Here is a 24,916-nt window from a genome sequence, read left to right on the forward strand (position 1 = left end):
CAATATGTATTATTATAATATAATTGTTAGATTTAAAAGAAAGAATTAAAAAAATTAATGATTTCGTTGATTTCATCTTTCTTGTTACTTAATAAGTTTGTGACACATTTACATAAATTGTTTGTAATTTCTAAAACATTTTTATTTCTCTAGATATGTTTAAATTTACTAATTTTTATTTAAAACTTGCAGGGTAAATTATTTTTTATTTAACGAAATTTATATAGAAAATCAGAAAATTTGAGTTAAATAAATTCGCATGCTCAACAGCTACTAAATATCGAAGTGAAAGATTGGTGCAATTGAACTTCGAATTGGGGACAATTAATCAATCTATGAATAATATGCGCAATAAGCTGTCATTTTTGCTATATGTGAGAATTTATATACACTATTTATCACTTAATATATATATATATATATATATATATATATATATATATATATATGTGTGTGTGTGTGTTATATATGTATGTACATATTTTTATCAGACATAAATCAAAAGTTTATAGCATTGTGCTCTCCAGAAAATTCGTTTGCATTAAGAAATATTATATAAGATGTTTTTAAATACAGGAATTTATAAAATTTTTATGATCATGAAGAAAATGATAATAAAAATATATACATATATACCATATATATATATATTAAAATATAAACATTATTGAAATTTTAGTGATAACAAACGCACTCGTGAAAAAGAAAGTCAAGTTAAGATAGAGTTACTTATCAGAAGAAATTAATTAATTAATTTGAAACTAATATAAAATCTGAATTATGAGACAAAATTCCTTCAACAATCGAAGAAAGTCAAGCTCTCATGATTTATTTACTAAGAAAAATAGTTCTTACTTAAAGAAAAAATAGAGAAAGAAATGTCTTACCTGTTTAAAGTTTTAAATAAACATTCAATGCCATAATGAGATAAGTTGGAATCGTTTTTCAAGAAGTCATTTGATTCTTCTCTTAGATAGCATCTATGCAACTAGCGGTTTTACGGAGTACGGAATTCTCTACCACTTTCTAATAAAGCATTGACTTGGCCTAATTAAAAAGCGTTTGTCATTTTCGTGCTATGATACTGAATTAATATGATAATAAATAAAACTTTAATCTGATGATGCTAGAAGTCGGTCCGAGAACTTGAACGTGCTTTATTTGCTGCGCTCTGTATGATTCATTACGCTCTGCATGATCGATGATACTCACAATCAATGTTATTTCCAACAATTACTTTTTCTAACACAGAGATATTTTTCTTTTAGAATTTACCTTCTTTAGAATTTACCCCAGAAGATCATGGTAATCGTGAGACAATATAGTATGAAAAAATTTTTTAAATATGCTTGATTAATTTTACTATCCTCTTAGTAAAATTAATCAAACATATTTTATATTTTATTTTAATGGATATTATTATTTTTTATTGTGATAAATATTAATCAAAGAAATTTTCAAAAATTATTTTCAAACCATATGGTCTCACGATTATCATGATTTTCAGAGTAAATTCTAAGAAAAAATTTCTCTCTGTGAACAGTTTCCATGAAACTATATATATATAGAATATAATTATTCGTGGAAACTGTTCACAGAGAGTTTTAATTTGTCAATTGCACTGCCTTATATTTAAAATAAAACAAATATTTATATTTACAATCTTCGTGAAAAAAGTGAAAGAAGTGCATAAGGTGTATTTAAAATTATATACAGCCTTACACATATTATAGACCTTTCTTTAAATGAAACAGTAATTCATTAAGTGATTTTTTGATACATGCAAATGATCATAAAATGCTCTTTCCAGAGAAATCGTGATTGAATCGATCGTGCAATTGACATCGATTCAACCAATCATTTCTCGCTGGGTTAATGGTCAAATGTTTAAATTAAAAGATGCGGACAAATATTGTCCCGAAATATAATTAATGCAATAAATAATTGGCAAGTTGAGTTTGCTTGTAGGTATTCTATTCACGTCGATCTATAGTAGCTTCATTCTCTAAATAGGATTGCAAGATAAATTAATTTATGCAAATATATGCTAATAAGAAGTAAGTTTACTATACATTGAAAGCATAAAAATAATATCTATATTATCCAAAATAAATTTAGGAATTTTTACGCTTCAAGAAAGCAAGTTTATTATAATACTATATAATTATAATTTAATATTTTATAATTATAATTATAATACTTTATAAATTATAATTTAATATTTTATAATTATAATTTATAATTATAAATAATATATTATTTGTTTTTTTATTCTATCGTTTTTCTACTTGTAGATTTTGAAAATTGCGAAAAAAATTTCATTACGCCTGTGTGTGTATAACAATCTTTAATACAATTGAATATACTACATACATTTTACTGCGTACATTTTGATCGAAGAAAATGCAGTAATTATTGATTTATCAATTATTTTATAATTCGATCATAAAGATTATTATAATTAATCATGAAATAGAGTTTCACAAAGTAATATTCAGATATAAAAACTCGTAATTTATACACATTCACGCACGCACACGAAGTTGACGTGTTACAAAGAAGTAATCGAGAGACATGAAGGAACATCGATTCGAGTATATCTGAATCATTGAGAAGATCGCATGGAACATTGATCAGTATTGATTACTCATAATCGAGAATCTCGTAAAAATCGCGTAAAAGAGAAGAAAATTGTTGTCAGGAACATTAAAAATATTATGTGTTTTACTAAAAGTATTGATGCTACTTTAACAATTTTCTAGGAAGTAAGGACTCGTTAATATAAAAAATTCTTATTTTTAAATATAAAAATTTCATAACATATATTATGTTTACGTTTAATATATGTATACGACTACATTTATAATTATAAAAGCATAATTTTATACTACATAATATCTATTTATAAATGTGGCAATTTTAAATGTAATATTAATAAACTTTATAGGTACATACATCTGTTTTTTTATATCAAGTTTTTTGCTTATGCAGTTTTAATTATTTAAATAAAATTTTTTAACGTCTTTTTTGTACAGTTTTACAGTTATACATGTAAATAAACATATGTAAAAACATTAAATTTTTTTAATAAAGAAATCTTCTACTTGAATAAAGTTTAGATCCGAACACCGTGAAATGGCTTTCTGGAAGCTGACCGGAACTGTAATATATTTTGGATTCTTCCAGAGAAGTACGTGACAGTCCATTAATATTAATACTTTTAGTTATACCTATATTATACGTGCCATGCCATTATAAGATAAATTGGAATCGTTTTTCATAGTCATTTGAATCTTTCCTGAGGTAACACATAATCATTTTCTAATAAAGCATTGACTAGCCCTTACATAATTAAAAAGCGCTCGTGATTTTAATATGTATACTGAATTAATACGACAATAATTAAAACTTGAATATCCAAAAAATTAAATCTTTATATATATTCGGTAAATTCTTTAAAGTTAATCTACGAATTGCAAGTTTTTATCTTTCATTTTTAAATATTTCCTTTTGTAACAGATCACAATACAATTTTTTACTACTTTTTAAATGTACCGTTTTTTTTGGCCGAGTGTATCTTTTGACAGAAATCAGCTGATTCAAGCATTAATTTGCTAATTAAATTGAAATTAATAATTTACAGAAATTAATTGATAACTGTCAAAGAAATATTAATCGAATTTAAAATATTATAACATATTATTTACAACATTTTTATTTTAGTTTTTATAACAGATTATTATTTTAAAATTTAATTAGCAAATTAACGCTTTAATCAGCTGATTTGAACGCTTTTAACAACTTATTTGTATATTATACCGTATGTCAAAATAATCTGGAATTCACAGAAATTTCAAATCAGACAAGTCGCAATACGGAATTTATAAGACAAAATTAATAATTAGATCACATAGAGACAAAATACAAATAGAAAAAACAAAATAAACAGCTAGTGTTACTTTCATAGTTTGATAGCAATCGAGCAATATTGCATGAATGATTTTCTACAAATTCAACGATTTCTATTTTAAAATTGAAACATTATATTTTTAAAATACTAATTTTTTTAAATCTTTGTATAATTAAGTATCTAAAAAATCCGTTTTCATATTGACAAGAAAATATCGATGATTACCACCTTGATTTAAAAACTACTTTTTTATGAGATAATTTTTGTCTGAAATTATACATATATTTTGCAATACGAAGTTTTGTATCACAAGGAATTATCTTAGGAGCAGTGGCATATTCTGAATTTTGTTTCGGGAAACTGAAACGGTGTAGACGAGCAATTACATAAAAAAAATTCATATTTAACAATTTAGCAATGGACTATAGTTTTATTGACTTTTATAAACTGCTCAATAAATGCAAAAATGTTGACAACTTAGTTCAGGGACTAAAATAAAATTTTTATTATATATTATTCGTTGACCAACTTTCAAAGGAGGCTCTTGAGGCTGCTTACAATAAAGATATCAGATATTATCGTGAGCATCACACGAAGAAATCCAGTAAACGGGACAGTAATGAAGATCTTTTTAAAAGAGAGCTTTTAAGCTCAGATTCATATATTGCGTTATTAGAAAAATGTTAAAAAGCACTGCGTATTTCCAAAGGAAGTCGAACAATTTTTAGAATTCGCAAATAAAAATTAACATATATATAAACAAGCATACATACACTCGCGAATGCATATATTCTCAATTATATTATACTATAGATACATATAATTTTTTATAAACTAGAACAACACAAGCGCGACATTCTTCGATTTTATATTAAAAAGAATAATTATTAAAATAATAATAATTTTTTGACAGAATCAACTGATAAGTGTCAAAAAATATTAATCGAGTTCAAAGTACTATAACATTATATTTAAAATATACTATTATTTAAATTTTTACAACATAATATTATTTTAAAATTTAATTAGCAAATTAACTTTAATCAGCTGATTTCTGTCAAAATATATTACTAAAGCGTTAATTAGATAATTAAATTACAAAGTAATAATGTTATAAAAATTAAAGTAGTAATGTTGATAATACTTTATCCTCGATTAATATTTTTTGACAGAAATCAGCAAATAACTGTCAAAAATAATAACCAAGTTTAAAGTAGTTTATTTCTATCAAAAAATATTAATAAATCTTTTCGTCAATAAAATCGTAATTAGTCTCGATTATCAAATGATTCTTGTAGAAAATTCTATTTCTTTGTTAACACTATCTGTTCATGATATAAATACTAAATTTTTATTGTACAGCATAATTATTTAATAATTAATTAATATATTTTTTTAAGCATTGATTGCAATACATGCATAAAAATATGTGACTCAATTATGCAATGCATACAAATTTATTATTTAAATCATTAACAGAGAACAAAAAAATAGAATTTTCTACAAGAAACTTTCGATCAAAATATCTGCGCTCCCATTTAATTCGCGCGTCTGTACACATCCATCTCGCTGCATATCTCGCGCAAGACTGACCGCAAGCCGCAAAACTCAGAGCAGCGGTATCGCCAAGCGCAGCTATACGTCCGTCACGCTGCGCGTCTCGCGCGAGACTGATTCTCGATCTCGAGACATTGCGATTGCGAGACTGATCGTCAGCGTCAGTCTCGCGCGAGACGCGCAGCGTGGCGGATGTATGGGTTGTGTTTAACCATACCGCTGCTAAGAGTCTTGCGGTCAGTCTCGCGCGGTACAGACGCGCGAATATAATAGAAGCGCAGATATTTTGAAAAATTCAGTATTTAAATCTGAAACAGAAAGTGCGAACAAAGAAATAGGATTTCTATAAGAATCCATTGATAATCGAGATAATCACAACGTCGAAATTAATTATGATTTTATTGACGAAAGGATTTATTTATATTTTTTGATAGAAATCAGCTACTTTAAACTTTAATATTTTTGACAATTATCAGCTGTTTTCTGTCAAAAAATATTAATCGAAGATAAAGTATTATAACGTATTATTTACAATATATTATTATTTTAATCTTTTTAACATATTATTATTTTAAAATTTAATTAGCAAATTAACGCTTTATTAATATTTTTGACATACATCAGCTGATGAAACTTAATTTGCTAATTAAATTTTAAAATAATATTATGTTGTAAAAATTTAAATAATAGTATGTTTTAAATATAATGTTATAGTACTTTAAACTCGATTAATATTTTTTGACAGTGATCAGCTGATTTCTGTATCATTCTCTTTAACATAAAATTGAGGAATCGCGCTTGTGTCGTTCTAGTCCCGTTCTAAAAATGGCATGTTAAGTCGATTCTCGCAAGTATTGTTGCCTTTTTTTGCGATGTTGATTAACTGCCTCGATTTGCGTTGTACGTTATATCCATAGCATCGAAAGGTTGTCATCGCGAGGATTAATAGTTTAACAGTTTGTTCAAAATAAAATTAAATAAAATAATAATAAAATATGTTTTAAATAATGTTACAGTATTTAAAACTCTGTTAATATCTTTGACAGTTATCAGCTGATAATCTCGATGCTACGAATATAACGCACAACGCGAATTGAGACAGCCAGCATTGCGGAAAAGAAGCAACAATACTTCGAGACTTTCGAGAATCGACTTAACATGTCTTTTTTTATAAAGGGACTAGAACAACACAAGCGCGCGCTATTTTTTTTTTCGCAATATATACGCGAAAAATACGCAATAAGATGTTTTTAAATACAGGAATTTATAAAATTTTTATGATCATGAAGAAAATGATAATAAAAATATATATATCATATATATATGTTAAAATATAAACATTATTGAAATTTTAGTGATAACAAACGCACTCGTGCAAAAGAAAGACAAGTTAAGATAGAGTTACTTATCAGATGATATTAATTAATTAATTTAAAACTAATATAAAAACTGAATTATGAGACAAAATTCCTTCAACAATCGAAGAAAGTCAAGCTCCCATGATTTATTTACTAAGAGAAATAGTTCTTACTTAGAGAAAAAATAGAGAAAAAATGTCTTACTTGTTTAAAGTTTGAAATAAACATGCAATGCCATAATGAGATAAGTTGGAATCGTTTTTCAAGATGTCATTTGATTCTTCTCTGAGATAACATCTATGCAACTAGCGAATTTACAGAGTACGGAATTCTCTACCACTTTCTAATAAAGCATATACTTGACCTAATTAAAAAGCTTTGTCATTTTCGTGCTATGATATTGAATTAATATGATAATAAATAAAACTTTAATCTCTAAAATGATATACATTTTATTTATCTTTCGGTAAATTCTTTAAAGCTAATTTACGAATCGCAAGTTATATCTTTCTCTTACGTATTAAGATTTCCCTTTGTGACAGATCAGGCATTTGCATTCGAGCAGTTATAGAACTTCTAATAAATATATAGTCTATTACGTATCTTTGAAAAATATATTATGAAATGACAATGACCAGTTCACATACAGATATATATATATATATATATATATATATATATATGTATATAAATAAACGTATAAAACAGACAGTATAATTATAAATATCTCATAGATGTAAAACTCATCGTTTCTTCTTAAAGTACACATATACAAATAATTAATTAATTGCCGGCTATATAATATTCATTGATGCGTCGGATTCAATATTGCGTCTTCTGTGTGGCTTCTTAAAGCTATAATATTGTTCAGACAAAATTTAAAGTTTGGTCTGTCATTTGATGCACACCAGCAACGCTGCAATAGTTGGTATAACAACACTGCAAAAACAAGTGTGTTACTTTTACACATTTTAAGCGTGTTATTCTGTAGACACTTTTTACACGTTTCATCGTGTGTAAAATAAGAACACACGTGTGTTGTATGTATGCATCTATGCGTGTTGTTTTTACACGTTTTACGCGTATTCGTTGCATTATGTGTATACGATGTACATGATGCAACATTTTGCACGTTACTTCTACGGCCGTCGAACACCCCTAAAATTGTTTTACAGCGGGATTTATAATTTTTTTGATTAATTTTTCGTATGGATTTTCCGTAGGATTAATTTATTTATATGTTTATATTAAATTTTTATTTCTTTTATACGAATTTAAACACAAAATACAAACTTTTAATACTGATCTGATCAATTATTAATGATTTTATAAATTATAATATTTTGTTATACATATATTTGTATAGAGTTGTGTTTACATATATATATTTTAGTTAGGTAGCATGTTATATAGATAGGTCTATATATTAGTTAGCTTATATATTATACATTTTTATTACATGGTTAGTCACCCATTACAGAGTTAGTCATTATATATTTTCTTTAGTTCTTTGTATTTTTTTTCAATTAATTTTTTTTACACACTTATAAATGTGTTTCTTTTTTCCGTGTTAGTTTCGCTCGTGCGTTGTTATCAACGTGTGTTGTACCGTACGATATGTGTAACATAGTACTTTCTGTATTATATCAACACGCTTTAAGTGTGTTTGAATTAACGTGTTGTTAACGAGTTGTAATCGAGAAGTGTGTATAACACCTAACCATATTAAAACTACACATTTACGTGTATTGTACACGTATTATTCTATTCAAAGTGTGTAGTATCAACACAGCAGCCGTTCAGTACACGTGAGCAAAGTGTGTTATGTCTTATTTCTACACACGTTGAACACACATCGAACACGGCCATTTTTTGCAGTGAAGGATGGACAGTTGAGAGGCATCTGCAATCTGCCTCCCGTGCGTACATAATCCATCACTTCGAGATTAGTACTGATAGAGTAAGGTTGCTCACCTAACGATGTAATCTCCCACATTAGTACTCCGAATGACCAAACATCGCTATAAGAAGTAAATATTCCGTCCACTAAGGATTCCTGTGCCATCCAACGAACAGGAAGCAGATCTTCTCCTTCCTAAAATATAATTTCAATAAAGTTAAATCTTCTATTCTAATTATCAATTTTTTAAATAAGTATTCTTAAGCAAAAAACGTTTACTAATATTTTGCATTATACATTATATACATAAATGAATATTGGAGAAATATATATGAAAATATATAAATAGTTTTAATTTTTCTTAAATTCAATTTGACTTAAAGATATACAATAATATTATAAAGACGCAACAATAGAAAAATACTTTCAAATATGTAGTTTTATCTTTTTTAATTAATTATATCTACCTTGCGGTAATAGTCATCCCTGTAAATATCTCTGGCAAGTCCGAAATCACCGATTTTGACGATACGATTCTCGCGATCTCTCGCAGACACTAAGCAATTTCGGCACGCGAGATCTCTATGCACAAAGCGCAGCTCTTCCAAATAACAACAGCCTCGCGCAACATCTTCGCAAATGGCGAGCAAGTCGTGTAGACGCAAAGCGTGTAAATCAGAAGGTTGTAATATTCGACACTCACTCAAATATTGTTGCAGATCACTTTCCATTAATTCCAACACGAGTAATGGAAAATCCTCGTCTAAGCAGACAGCTAACAGTCTTAACACATTTTCATGTCTAAAGTGATTCATAAGCCTAGCCTCTTGCAAGAATTTCTTTTTTTCTTCCATGGAAGCACACTTTCCCAACATTTTTATGGCAACGGATGTCTCTGATTTCGGTTTTTCTAAATCCTTGACGTTCCCTTTAAACACCTGCGAAATGTTGAAAATTAATGTAACTTATATTAAAAAAAAAAGATAATTTAAATTCATATAACATTAAACATATATATTTCGTTTTATTTCAAGTAATTCAACGAAATAGAATAAAATGCATATGTATGTCTAATAAAAATTATTGTATTACTATCTCTTTTAAAAAGTTGATTTATATAACTTTTACAAAGAAATGTGTATTTCTCATTTCTATATCTAAACATTAATGGCTTAAAATATGACGTTACAAAAATTTTACCATTCCGAATGCGCCGCTGCCAATGATTTTCGTTAGTGTGATTTGCTCACGTTTGATTTTAGTCAGCATACATTTATTTGGATTAAATTGCAACGCAGGACTGTATAGCGCATTGAGCTGAACGTTTCCGATAGGCACCTCATGTTGAATCCTAGTCAAAACCTGCTCGTTACCTTCTTTGCGTTGTCGGTATACTATTATAAAGTTATAATATATTTAAATAATATTATGCATTGCAAATTTTAAATATTGCTCTTTTAACAAGTTAACTTTTTTTTAGAAAATCTCTCTACTTACTACATTAATCATAATTTGTAATTAAAAAAATGTGTATCAAATACTTACAACAATAAATAAGATAGCAGATGCAGGTTACAATAACGATAGCAGCAAGGCTTAACATCAATGTTAGATTATATTGCGTAGCTCGAATTATCCAATCATCACCTTTGTTACATAAAAATATAGTTTTAATTTTCTTGTCTTATTTGAATATTTCTACTTATAATTTTATCATTAAAAATATTTAATTCTTAAAATTCTGTAATACATTTATATGCATGTCAAATACACTGCAAAAACAAGTGTGTTACTTTTACACATTTTTAGCGTGTTATTCTGTAGACAATTTTTACACGTTTCATCGTGTGTAAAATAAGAACACACGTGTGTTGAATGTATGCATCTATGCGTGTTGTTTTTACACGTTTTACGCGTATTCGTTGCATTATGTGTATACGATGTACATGATGCAACATTTTGCACGTTACTTCTACGGCCGTCGAACACCCCTAAAATTGTTTTACAGCGGGATTTATAATTTTTTTGATTAATTTTTCGTATGGATTTTCCGTAGGATTAATTTATTTATATGTTTATATTAAATTTTTATTTCTTTTATACGTATTTAAACACAAAATACAAACTTTTAATACTGATCTGATCAATTATTAATGATTTTATAAATTATAATATTTTGTTATACATATATTTGTATAGAGTTGTGTTTACATATATATATTTTAGTTAGGTAGCATGTTATATAGATAGGTCTATATATTAGTTAGCTTATATATTATACATTTTTATTACATGGTTAGTCACCCATTACAGGGTTAGTCATTATATATTTTCTTTAGTTCTTTGTATTTTTTTTCAATTAATTTTTTTACACACTTATAAATGTGTTTCTTTTTTCCGTGTTAGTTTCGCTCGTGCGTTATTATCAACGTGTGTTGTACCGTACGATATGTGTAACATAGTACTTTCTGTATTATATCAACACGCTTTAAGTTTGTTTGAATTAACGTGTTGTTAACGAGTTGTAATCGAGAAGTGTGTATAATACTTAACCATATTAAAACTACACATTTACGTGTATTGTACACGTATTATTCTATTCAAAGTGGGTAGTATCAACACAGCAGCCGTTCAGTACACGTGAGAAAAGTGTGTTATGTGTTATTTCTACACACGTTGAACACACATCGAACACGGCCATTTTTTGTAGTGTATCTGGGGTCTTATATATATATATATATATATATATATATATACACACTTTATATTAATACATATTTTATTACATTAGCGTGTGCCAATGATTAATATACATATATGAAGCGACCTATGATAAATAATATATGTATATATATATATATATATATATATGTATATATACACTGTGGATGTCATATGTTATGTGAATAATATGATGAAATATGTGATAAATATATATTTTACACCTATTAATCTAAATCCTGAATTTTTTATCACGATATTTGCCGCCAAAATTAGGGATGTTCGACAGCTGTAGAAGTAACGCGCAAAATGTTGCATTATGTGTATACGATGTACATGATGCAACATTTTGCACGTTACTTCTACAGCCGTCGAACACCCCTAAAATTGTTTTACAGCGGGATTTCTAATTTTTTTGATTCATTTTTCGTATTAATTTGTGAATCGTGTGATTTTTAATGTCGGTTCCAAGTACCTTATGGTCAATAAAATTACATTAACGTACGCCAATGGATACGCTGTGTCCCAAATATAATATGTAGCCAGCAAACCCATGACGGTTTTGGCAACCGTAGGATTAATTTATTTATATGTATATATTAAATTTTTATTTCTTTTATACGAATTTAAACACAAAATACAAACTTTTAATACTGATCTGATCAATTATTAATGATTTTATAAATTATAATATTTTGTTATACATATATTTGTATAGAGTTGTGTTTACATATATATATTTTAGTTAGGTAGCATGTTATATAGGTAGGTCTATATATTAGTTAGCTTATATATTATACATTTTTATTACATGGTTAGTCACCCATTACAGAGTTAGTCATTATATATTTTCTTTAGTTCTTTGTATTTTTTTTCAATTAATTTTTTTTACACACTTATAAATGTGTTTCTTTTTTCCGTGTTAGTTTCGCTCGTGCGTTATTATCAACGTGTGTTGTACCGTACAATATGTGTAACATAGTACTTTCTGTATTATATCAACACGCTTTAAGTGTGTTTGAATTAACGTGTTGTTAATGAGTTGTAATCGAGAAGTGTGTATAACACCTAACCATATTAAAACTACACATTTACGTGTATTGTAAAACGAATATTCTATTCAAAGTGTGTAGTATCAACACAGCAGCCGTTCAGTACACGTGAGCAAAGTGTGTTATGTCTTATTTCTACACACGTTGAACACACATCGAACACGCCCATTTTTTGCAGTGTAAACAGATCATATTAAATTATCTACATATTATCATATTTGCTTACCAAGTGTTTGAAAAATAAATCTTTCATCAGATGGCCATGTAAAGTTCTCGTACTCAGGATATGTCAGTATCAAACGAAACTTGTATAAAGTTGCCAGTAGCAAGTTTTCTATATAATACATTACTGTCTCATCATTATTCTTCTCAAAATTATCTGCGATTTGCCACTTTTGCATCACATCATTTTTGTATTCCAGTACGTAATGGACCGTCAAATTAACGCTAGGAATCCACGAAATATTCATATTGTTTATGCTAACTCCGCTCAAAGTTATATTGTTCGGTTCCGAGTACGTGTACACAGTTTTGGTCAAACTGTCATTATAGAGATTGGTGAAGTTGGCTGGATACACACGTACATATACAAAGTATTTCTGTTCTGGCAGCAACGATTGGATTATAGTAAAAAATTTGTTGTCTACTTTATTATTAATAGATGGCTTTTCTATCGGTTGCGTGCTGTTCACCGAGTTAATTGTTTCCCAATATACTCTATAAGTTACTGTCGCACAATTCAGTTTCGTGGGTAGCATCCAATAAACTGCCGCTATAGTCAACGTCAGAACCTGAACGTTCACATTTTCTAGTGCATTGAGTTTGCTTTCGTTAGTTCTTAGTATGACTTCCGATCGGAATTGCAGGTCCATCGATAATTGATCAGAGTAAAAATTGCTCACAGCTAGCTTCAGCTTGTATTTTGTAAACGGTGTTAAATTCTGAATTTCATAATGCCGCTCGTATGTCTGCATATAGAATTCATCGAACTTGTTATTAAGGTTATTATACAAACAGCTTACGTAGATGATATATTTAATAGTAGGTATGTTGTTTTTGCATTTGTGCTTGCGATTTGGTTTTGTAAAGTTCAAAACAATACTGTGCGCTGTTATTTTTACTATTGTAATATTATAATTCTTTTCATCAGGCGTAAGGCATTCCGTCCGAGGATATGGTTGTAAGGAGGATGATTTACCAAACGATATTAGAGGATTAAAGTAATCCGTGCTGTTTATTATTTGCACGTGTTTAGATGCGTTTTTTTCACTGTCGACAAGTGCATACTTCTTTTTTAAAATATAAAGATAAAAATCTGATGTATTTGCATAAGGTCCACTTAAATAAATGTTTGTTTTATCATTAATAAAATGTGACACAAAGTTTGCGCCCATTTCAGCAGTTGAAATCGAATTGCATTTATTTGTTTTAATGTTCTCCACAATTAATTCAAGGTTTTTTCTCCAGAATATTAGCGGCTCCTCTGTATTTGTGATGTCAAGCTTAATTTGATAAAAAGTTTTAAAAAATGGTGTTTTGTATGGACTACAGGTCATATCGGTTCTTAAAAAAGATTGCACATTTCTTCCGTCAAGATCCGATTTCATTATTACAAACTGCATATCTGATAACACTTCTATCCAATAGAAAAATCTGGAAAATATATATATTATTCTAAATGTGTATTATAAAACATAATTTTAAACGTGAAGTTAAAAAAATAATAAGCTTAAGTTCTTACAATTTTATGATAATTATTGATTTTATGATTCTTTATATCTTCATTACAAAATCATAGTATATTATTGCAAAATTAGAAATTAATATAAATTCTTAAGTGAAAGACACAAAAGTGTTTATTTTTTCAAGTGAATAAAAGTTAACGTGCCCCACAGACGGTTGTACAGTAAAATAAAATCATCTATCATATTTGATTATGCCATTTTGCCACATTGTTAAGTCCAGCTTTAAAATTGACTCCCGATCTCCCATCCAATATAGATTTCTTCCTTTCCAATCGATGCAGAGATTGTGGGAATTTTCTTTTAAACTAGTAATTTTTGTAATATTATTTGTATTCATATCCCCTATCATTAAATCTCGTATATACTCATGGTCATTATTAGTCTCCTGGATCCAATAAATTTTATGTTCTGCTACAGAATAAACCACTTCTATTACATTAACATAGCTATTAAGGGTAAAGAGATTGACGTAGGTTCTTGAATCCAGATCCCATATTGCAATAGTATTATTCACTGCAATCAATAATTGAGGTATCGGATTTTCGTGCGTCGTTGATACGTTCATTAAATCTGTATAAGGACCAGCACCAGCTTTAGTATGCGCTCGTACTCGATAATAGTACGTTGTATTAGGTTTTAGATTATGTTCTGTGCATTCCATTGTAGTTAAAATAGTTTTGTCGTCAAAGATTTGAATCTTTTTTAGGTTGTCCATGAACCAACATTGCACTGTATATCCTTGTATCGCTTTGTTTGCAAATTCAGGTTGGTTCCATCTGTAAGACAAATTTTAGCCTTTTCATATTCAATAATTTTTTAAAAGTTTTAATATTTTCATTGTATATGTCTATGTTAAATTTTAGAGAAAAAAAGGATATAGACTGAAAACTTTGATTCATCACCTGAATGTCACAGAAATGTTGATTTTTTCGTTGAGAAATCCATTGAACTCTACGAATGCTCTTGGTTCGCTCGGAATTATTCCTAGAGATTTTGAGGTGTAATAAGTGGAGATATTTTTCAAAAAAACATTAACTTATTTGTTATAAGAGCAAAATTGAAAATTTGCACTGCATAATATTATTTAAATATATTATAACTTTATAACAGTATACCGACAACGCAAAGAAGATAACGAGCAAGTTTTGACTAGGATTCTACATGAGGTACTTATCGGAAACTTTCAGCATAATGCGCTATACAGTCCTGCGTTGCAATATAATCCAAATAAATTTATGCTGACTAAAAAATTATTAATGCTTTAACACTTTTTAAATAAGATTATTATAAGCAACGATATTAATACCTAATTAATTTCAAACGTTTTATAAACCATATCTTATAAACGATAAGACAAAATTTTTAATCTTTTAACGATTTTAAAATTAGACGTTGTTCAAAATGTGACATCGAGAAAAACCTGATTGTCGGTTTTATGCGTTTACCAGCGATAAAATTAGATCTATCAGCGTCCGGTTTCAGTTGAATATTTGTTACCTAATATAACCATGTACATGTCACGTTGCGATATATTCAACATTTATAATAATTTGTTAATTAATCTAGCAGTTACATATAGTCTCTTTATAAACAAATTTTAATTTGTCATTTTCAAGGTAATAATATGTCTTAAGTTTTTGTATTGAAAAAGACAGTTGTACTGTCGAAACGTTTACATGTTTTTTTAATAACTTAATTTATTCCTTAATAAAGAATCTGTTTAACATCTTGATTATTCGGCTCGCAAGTTGGCCTATTATTGATTGTTTGATTTTAATTATACACGAGCCTTATCTTAATTTTGATATTATTAATTTTATTTCACGCTGGCCTTATAATGCGTCGCTATCATCTACATTACAAATATCATCGTTTTAATTTTAATTTCGTACATCTTAATTACGGACAACAAACGTTCCAAGATTTAAAATTCTGGTTAGATGCGAACTATGGTAAGATAAGAGCTATATCTAAATTAATTTTCTTAAAACAATGCAGGAGTTTGTATATTACACCCAAACATTTAGCAAATTGTTGTAATAATATGTTCAGCGTTTATCATCATAGATCGGTGGAAAAATTAAGCAATGTGATGCACAAGTTCAGACTAGATATCCTAAACATAGAGATATTTGATCTATACAGATCCATAGAAACATTTAACAAGAACATAACAAAATATTCACTGATACTTAAACAGAACATTCCGGTTAAAATTTGGCATGAGATTTCCAAACATCACAATACACTTTTCAATAAATATGTCCTCAGGTCACATGATATTCACAAAAAAAAGTTTTTTTGGTTAGTACAATTAAAAGAAAAAGAATATTTTAACAACATTAAACCTATTGAATTTTTCTGTTCTCTTAATAATGGAGATGGCTCACGAAATAATAGCTATACACACTTTAACAATCACATAAGTGCCAATAATTTCAGAAATAGAAATTTTAACCCACTAGAACAAACCAACAAAAAATGGTTCATCAATTTATCAGACATAGACATTCCAATCGAGGTGAGGAACTTATTACAATTAGGCAGTAATTTCAGTCTACCTATTAATTTGGACAAAAAAATAGCAGTCCATGAATTCATTAAAGATATAGAAAGTAATTCCAACAGCATTATCAATCTTACCAGAATACGCAACATCGCTATTCCTCAGTTCTCTGTTTTTCTAAATAACAACAATAAGAAGAACACGTTACATGATAAATTGCTGGGTATGTATAAAAAAACTAAAAGATTCTGTCAAAATCCAAACATTATGTTTACAAATGCTGATAAGGGGAACGCTACAGTAGCTATGAGCAGGGACATGTATATTAAAAAAGTCGAAGAATTATTAAATGATAGAGATAATTATACAAAGGTCAGCAATAATCCTTCAAAGAGGTTAGAGAGAGAACTCAACAATATTTGTAAAAAATGGTTGAAAAACGACATTATCACGAAGCAAGAATATTATTTTTTGCACTCGAGCGACTCTCACCTTCCTAAAGCATACGGTTTGCCAAAAATACATAAAGACAACGTTCCTTTCAGATTAATAGTATCTTCTGTTAATACAGCACTCTATCGTTTGGCATCTCATTTGCATAATATTTTAATAGGCAGTTTACCCAAGGCTATGAGTTATATAAATAATAGTTTTGAATTGTGCAACGCATTGTCAGATTTTTGTTTAAATGATTCTGAGACTATAATATCTTTAGATGTAATGTCGCTGTTCACAAATGTACCTATGGATCTTGTAATTGAGGGTATCAGCAGAAGATGGGAACACATAGAAAAACACATTAACAAAAATGAGTTTATCTTGACTATCAAATTCATTTTATCCTCAACGTTTTTTACATTTAATAACACAGTTTATAAGCAAATCCATGGTATGCCTATGGGGTCTCCGTTATCTCCCATCTTGGCTGATATCGTCATGCAGGATTTGGAGACATCAATACTTAACACACTGAATGTCGGGGTTCCGTTTTATTACCGTTACGTTGATGATATTCTGTTGTGTATTCCGGAAGATTATGTCTCACTCATTTTAGATAGATTCAATTGTTATCACAATAGATTAAAATTTACGCTGGAGCGAGAGGATAACCGATGCATAAGTTTCTTAGATTTATCAATCAAAATAATTAATAACGTGATACATATTGATTGGTTTCAAAAAAAGACGTTTTCGGGGAGACTTCTCTCGTTTCATTCTAACCATCCTAGATGTCATAAGACAGGCATTATTTATAACTTAGTAGACCGAGCTCTGTTATTATCTCATCCGATGTTTCACAAAAAGAATTTAGAATTAGTCATAAATATTTTAATAAACAACGGCTATCCTCTCGATCTAACATTCTCAGAAATCAACCGTAGAATTAAATATATCATTGCTAATGAATCTAATACAATAGCAAAAAACAACACAGCGAGGGGTGACAACATCTGTAATGATAGAGACCAAAAATTTATTGCTATTCCGTACGTGGAAAGAATTTCTGATCTAATAGCCTCCGAACTTAAAAAATCCAATGTAAAAGTGGGATACAGAATTTTAAAAAAATTGGACGGAATCATTAAGACGCAGAAAGACAAGGATGAAATTCAGAATAATGCTGGCGTTATTTACAAAATAAGTTGCAATAATTGTGATGCAACTTACATAGGACAGACAAAACGACAATTACACACAAGATTAAATGAACATAAGAATAACATAAAATTGGATTCTGCGAGACATTCGGTTGTCTCGGAACACATTGTAAATTTAACACATACATTCGATTGGGGCAATACCAAAATTCTAGACCATGAAAGAAATTATCATAAAAGATTAATTTCAGAAATGTTATACATTAAAGAGCAAAAGAACAGTATTAATTTAAAAAAAGACACCGAACTTCTTGACAGTTCTTATTTTGATGTTTTATCTAAATTGTCTGAGTCTTCATAACATAGAAATATATATAATAACCTTGTAATAACTAAATAAATATTAGTTGGCGTTGTCCCTTAGACTTATTATCATGCTCTATAACAGTTACGTTACACAAGAACAATTATAATGAGGATAATAATCGCGAGTTTCTCTTGACTTGACACTCTTCACATGTTTAACACACTGACGAATATCGGATCATAAAATTAGACGTTGTTCAAAATGTGACATCGAGAAAAACCTGATTGTCGGTTTTATGCGTTTACCAGCGATAAAATTAGATCTATCAGCGTCCGGTTTCAGTTGAATATTTGTTACCTAATATAACCATGTATGTGTCACATTGCGATATATTCAACATTTATAGTAATTTGTTAATTAATCTAGCAGTTAGATATAGTCTCTTTATAAACAAATTTTAATTTGTCATTTTCAAGGTAATAATATGTCTTAAGTTTTTGTATTGAAAAAGAGTTGTACTGTCGAAACGTTTACATGTTTTTTTAATAACTTAATTTATTCCTTAATAAAGAATCTGTTTAACATCTTGATTATTCGGCTCGCAAGTTGGCCTATTATTGATTGTTTGATTTTATTTTTTATAGTTACGCTATCAGAAAAATTCTGATCCGGCTGGAGATTTTGTAAAATGAGACGATTGTTGTTTTCGGTCTCTGAAATATCCTTAATAAAATATAACATATAACAAAAATTAGTAATGCAGCTAAGTCAGTAATTCCACGGTATTTTTAATGATAAATAAAATAGTATATATAGAGATATATATGAACAAGATTACCATAAATAATAACATATATGTCGAAATAACTAAAAGGAGCATAAAATTTTTTGTTTTGTAATAATATTAGCTAGATATTTTTATTTATAATTCCATTCCTCATTTATAATGTGTTAAATATTATGTAATTTCATTTCTAAAATATTTATTCTTATTATTCAACATATTTTCTTGCGAAATATCAAACATGATTCTTATATTAAAAAAAAAACTCACGCAGAATAGGCAGAATAAGAATTATTTAATAAGAATTCATAATTGTTTCTTTTTTAATAAATAATATATGAAAATGTTACTCGCTTCGATTCCTGAAGTGATTTTGCTGATAATTATAGCTAATGATTTAGTTTTTTTGCGATTGTTAGTTAACTTTTTTAAATAAGCGTGTTTACTTTTTAATAATCCGTCCGTTATTATTAAAATTTTAATAATAATGTTTGTATTTCAAGAATCAAAATGTTTAAAATATTCTCTTTTATATGTGTTTGTGTGTGATTATAGAAATTATATAAATTTTTGTACTTAAAATCTTGTCGAAATTTTTTTTGATTATGGTTATATCTTTTAACGCAAAAGAATTCTGGAAAACAAAATACCATAAACTTCGATTGACATTACCACGATATATAAGAATATGTGCATATTCTACATATAACTGTTCAAATGGATATCTATATTCATATGGCTATATAAATGGATATACTATGAATATTATATATATACATTTATAAATTTTTATTAGTTAGATTGGATTAGATTGCTGTTACGTATGTTGTTCATTTAACTATTGGCCATATAAAGTTAATTGATACAATTTGAATTTTATTATACCAATATAGTCGACATTACTTTATATGTATATGACACAAATGCAACCATCCTTGACACATCAAAATGACGCGAACTCTTTGAATTAATTTAATTAAATAAAAATTAATTTACAAAAGTCTTATATTATTAAATAATTATAAATATTTAATAAAATAAATAAGATCTTTTTGCAAATTGATGAAATTGATCACATAAAATTCAATTCAAGTGTTATAAATATATGTATGTATGTAAGTATGTATCAAAATAGTTAAAAATTAACAGAAAATCTTATTAATATTAATAATTATTAATCTTAAAAATAGCAATAGAAACACAAACATAATACAGTCAAATTTTAATATTTTGTCTTAATTTAGTTTAATTTTTGACTATATTATACATCTATTTATAAACAAAAAAAATTTTCAAGCTTTATACATCCTTTCTCATTGCATCATACTTTATAGTTTTTTGTATAGTTTTATTTTATTATACAGTATGAAATATTATTATATTACACGTTTTAGTTATTCAAATAAACTGCACTATTACTTGTAATAACATTTAATTGTTTTTTAATGAAGCGAAAAAAATCTCTTACCTGCGTGAAAAGGTTGTCTGGAACGGTATGTTTCTTTGTCAAAATCGAGATAGCTGCTTTCACCAGCATTAAACTGTTCAATAAAACGTATAATCTCAACTTAAACATAATAATTTCGGTGAATGTTGGCGTTCAATTTTTAATCACCAGTATTGATTATTTCTTATTCTATGGATAATTCAGATTTGATCTAATCGACTCGATACTTTATTATGTGCTCGATGAATTTTTTAAAATCTAGTTTGCGAATAGCGTTATTATCTTCCAATACATTTTAATATATCTTTTTATGATTAATCACAATATTCTGGTAAATAGTAACTTTTATAATTATTCGATGGGAACCAATAACAAAAATAAATACGAAGCGACACGTATTCACTTGATTGTATCCAAGATAATAATTTATCTTTGTTGTAATTTCTTTTAATATTTCGTGAATAGATAATCAATAAAAATATAATCACACAATTTATATAAGCAATCCGAAAATTATAGAATTATAAATTTTCTGTCACTTTCACCGCTATTCAAGCATAAAATATTATCCACGTTGATATTTGCTATATTTTTTGTTTCACTAAAATATAAAAAATTATGATTACTTCTTTTATGCATATTGTATACTACGCATGTTATTAGGATCCACTATATGTGCATATTGTTGTGTGACGTTTATATGACAGTATTTGAATCAAATGATGCGGAACGTTGTCTTTTTTCGTGGCAATCACAATCGTAACTGACTTCGCAGATTAGACTGATCGTGCTTTATTTGCTGCGCTCTGTATGATTCATTTCGCTCTGCCTGATCGATGATACTCACAATCAATGTTATTTCCAACAGTTACTTTTTCTAACACAGAGAGAATTTTCTTTTAGAATTTATTTACTTTAGAATTTACGCCAGAAACACATTTAGTAATCGTGAGACAATATGGTATAAAAAAATTTTAAAAATATGTTTGATTAATTTTACTATACTTTTAGTAAAATTAATCAAACATATTTTATATTTTATTGTAATAAATATTGTTATTTTTTATTGTGATAAATAAACGTCAACTGATTTACGCAATTTAATTTTTTTAATAAAGAAATCTTCTACTTAAATATAAAGTTTAGATCCGAACACAGTGAAATGGCTTTCTGGAAGCTGACCGGAACTGCAATATATTTTGGATTATTTCAGAGAAGTACGTGACAGTCCATTAATATTAATACTTTTAGTTATATATTATACGTGCATGCCATGCCATTATAAGATAAATTGGAATCGTTTTTCATAGTCATTTGAATCTTTCCTGAGGTAACACATAATCATTTTCTAATAAAGCATTGACTAGCCCTTACATAATTAAAAAGCGCTCGTGATTTTAATATGTATACTGAATTAATACGACAATAATTAAAACTTGAATATCCAAAAAATTAAATCTTTATATATATTCGGTAAATTCTTTAAAGTTAATCTACGAATCGCAAGTTATTATCTTTCATTTTTAAATATTTCCTTTTGTAACAGATCACAATACAATTTTTTACTACTTTTTAAATGTACCGTTTTTTTTGGCCGAGTGTATCTTTTGACAGAAATCAGCTGATTCAAGCATTAATTTGCTAATTAAATTGAAATTAATAATTTACAGAAATTAATTGATAACTGTCAAAGAAATATTAATCGAGTTTAAAATATTATAACATATTATTTACAACATTTTTATTTTAGTTTTTATAACAGATTATTATTTTAAAATTTAATTAGCAAATTAACGCTTTAATCAGCTGATTTGAACGCTTTTAACAACTTATTTGTATACGAGGGTGGTTTGAAAAGTCCGTGCAAAGTCAGAGAGATGGCACCACTGGTGCGTATCGGGGTTATTTTTAGTTAGTAGCATCTCTTGGAAGAACACACACCAAGTTTCAGCCAGATCGGTCTATTTCTCTGTGTTTGGCGTTCGTTTGAATCGAGAAAGTCGAGTGATTTCCAAAAAATGGATGAAAGAGAATTTCGTGTGTTGATAAAACATTACTTTATGAAAGGCAAATCGCCTCAGAAGACTAAGGAGAAGCTTGATAAACATTATGGTGAATCTGCACCTTCGATTAGAACAGTTTATAAGTAGTTTCAAAATTTTCGGAGTGGCCATATGAGCACAAATGACGCTGAACGTTCTGGACGCCCTATTGAGGTCACTACTCCAGAAATCATTGATAAAATCCATGATATGATGATGGATGATAGAAGAGTGAAGGTGCGCGAGATTGCTAGTGCTGTGGGCATCTCGAGTGAACGGGTACATAATATTTTGCATCAACATTTGGGCATGAAAAAGCTATCCGCAAGATGGGTGCCGCGATTGCTCACAGTTGACCAAAAACGAAATCGTGTGAGGTGTTCCAAGGACGGTTTGCAGCTGTTTCGGCGGAATCCACAGGACTTTAAGCGTCGTTTCGTCACTGTGGACGAAACATGGATACACCACTACACGCCTGAGACCAAGGAACAGTCCAAACAATGGGTTGCCAGCGGGGAGTCTGCACCAAAGAAGGCGAAGACCGTTCTTTCGGCCGGGAAAGTTATGGCGACTGTCTTTTGGGATTCGCAAGGAATAATCCTCATCGACTATTTGGAAAAGGGCAAAACTATTACAGGTGCATATTATTCATCGTTATTGGACCGTTTGAAAACCGAGCTGCAAGAAAAACGTCCACGATTGGCCCACAAAAAAGTCCTTTTCCATCACGACAACGCACCAGCTCACTCATCTGTAGTTGTAGCCGCAAAATTGATGGAATTAAGGTTCCAACTCGTTCCGCATCCCCCCTATTCTCCAGATTTGGCTCCCTCGGACTACTACTTGTTCCCCAATATGAAGAAATGGCTGGGGGGAAAGAGATTTTATTCAAACGAGGAGGTGATTGCGGAAACGAATGCCTATTTTGCAGAGTTGGACCAATCTTATTATTTGGAAGGGATCAACAAACTGGAGCAGCGTTGGACGAAGTGTATAAGCCTAAAAGGAGACTACGTTGAAAAATAAAAAAAGTTTATCCCGAAAAATTAAGTAGTTTTCATTTTTGCACGGACTTTTCAAACCACCCTCGTATTATACCGTATGTCAAAATAATCTGGAATTCACAGAAATTTCAAATCAGACAAGTCGCAATACGGAATTTATAAGACAAAATTAATAATTAGATCACATAGAGACAAAATACAAATAGAAAAAACGAAATAAACAGCTAGTGTTACTTTCATAGTTATAGCAATCGAGCAATATTGCATGAATGATTTTCTACAAATTCAACGATTTCTATTTTAAAATTGAAACATATTTTTAAAATACTAATTTTTTTAAATCTTTGTTTGTATAATTAAGTATCTAAAAAATCCGTTTTCATATTGACAAGAAAATATCGATGATTACCAACTTAATTAAAAACGACTTTTTTGTGAGATAATTTTTGTCTGAAATTATAATTAATTATTTAGCAATACGAAGTTTTGCATCAAAATAAATTATCTTAGGAGCAGCGGCATATTCAGGATTTTATTTCGGGAAACTGGAACTTTGTAGACGAGCAATTACATAAAAATAAAAATTTATATTTAACAATGAATTTCAACTTATTGGATAATGTATGAAATAAGTACATTATTTTACATTTTTTCTATCTTTTTACTGAATTTTTATTCTACTGTAATGTGAGAAGAATTAAAAATTTTGTTTTAATGATACGGAATCAGTAATGCAAAATTCAACTTTTTACAAGTAAAGTAAAATCCATGTGGCTTTCATATGAGAAACACAATTTAATTACCTTTTTACGCAGTACAAAAGTTTTATAGTAAAAACACATCTATTTAAACATCGTATTCATATTTTGAAACACAATACTTTTTTAAAAAAGATTTTTTTTTTCTTCAACATAAAACATTTTTTTCACAATTCTATTAATGTACATAAATAGAGATGTTTATACAATGAATTTTTAGAAATTGT

The 24,916-nt window shown here is 28.4% G+C and overlaps 2 protein-coding genes across 2 annotated transcripts in view; both read right to left on the reverse strand.

Annotated features, from left to right (window-relative positions):
• Window positions 1-6,971: 6,971 nt before the first annotated feature.
• LOC145944995 (proto-oncogene tyrosine-protein kinase ROS-like) lies at window positions 6,972-14,377 on the reverse strand. The gene is made up of 7 exons (XM_083053747.1): window positions 14,240-14,377; window positions 12,725-14,151; window positions 10,271-10,372; window positions 9,926-10,119; window positions 9,193-9,663; window positions 8,800-8,920; window positions 6,972-7,764 (listed from the first exon to the last, which is right to left on the reverse strand). Exons 2-7 carry the CDS (start codon window positions 14,118-14,120, stop codon window positions 7,631-7,633), a joined length of 2,418 nt encoding a protein of 805 aa, XP_082909873.1. The 5' UTR covers window positions 14,121-14,151; window positions 14,240-14,377; the 3' UTR covers window positions 6,972-7,630.
• Window positions 14,378-14,415: 38 nt separating this feature from the next.
• LOC145944999 (proto-oncogene tyrosine-protein kinase ROS-like) overlaps window positions 14,416-24,916 on the reverse strand; it is a 46,449-nt gene continuing 35,948 nt past the window's right edge. Inside the window, exon 4 of the mRNA XM_083053758.1 lies at window positions 14,416-15,019. Within this exon, the coding sequence (XP_082909884.1) occupies window positions 14,416-15,019 (604 nt within the window). The remainder of the gene's footprint in view (window positions 15,020-24,916) is intronic.

Source organism: Prenolepis imparis, unplaced genomic scaffold, assembly GCF_030444845.1.
Source record: "Prenolepis imparis isolate NDT839.2.m4 unplaced genomic scaffold, iyPreImpa1.0 SCAF_14, whole genome shotgun sequence".
Lineage (NCBI taxonomy): Eukaryota > Metazoa > Arthropoda > Insecta > Hymenoptera > Formicidae > Prenolepis > Prenolepis imparis.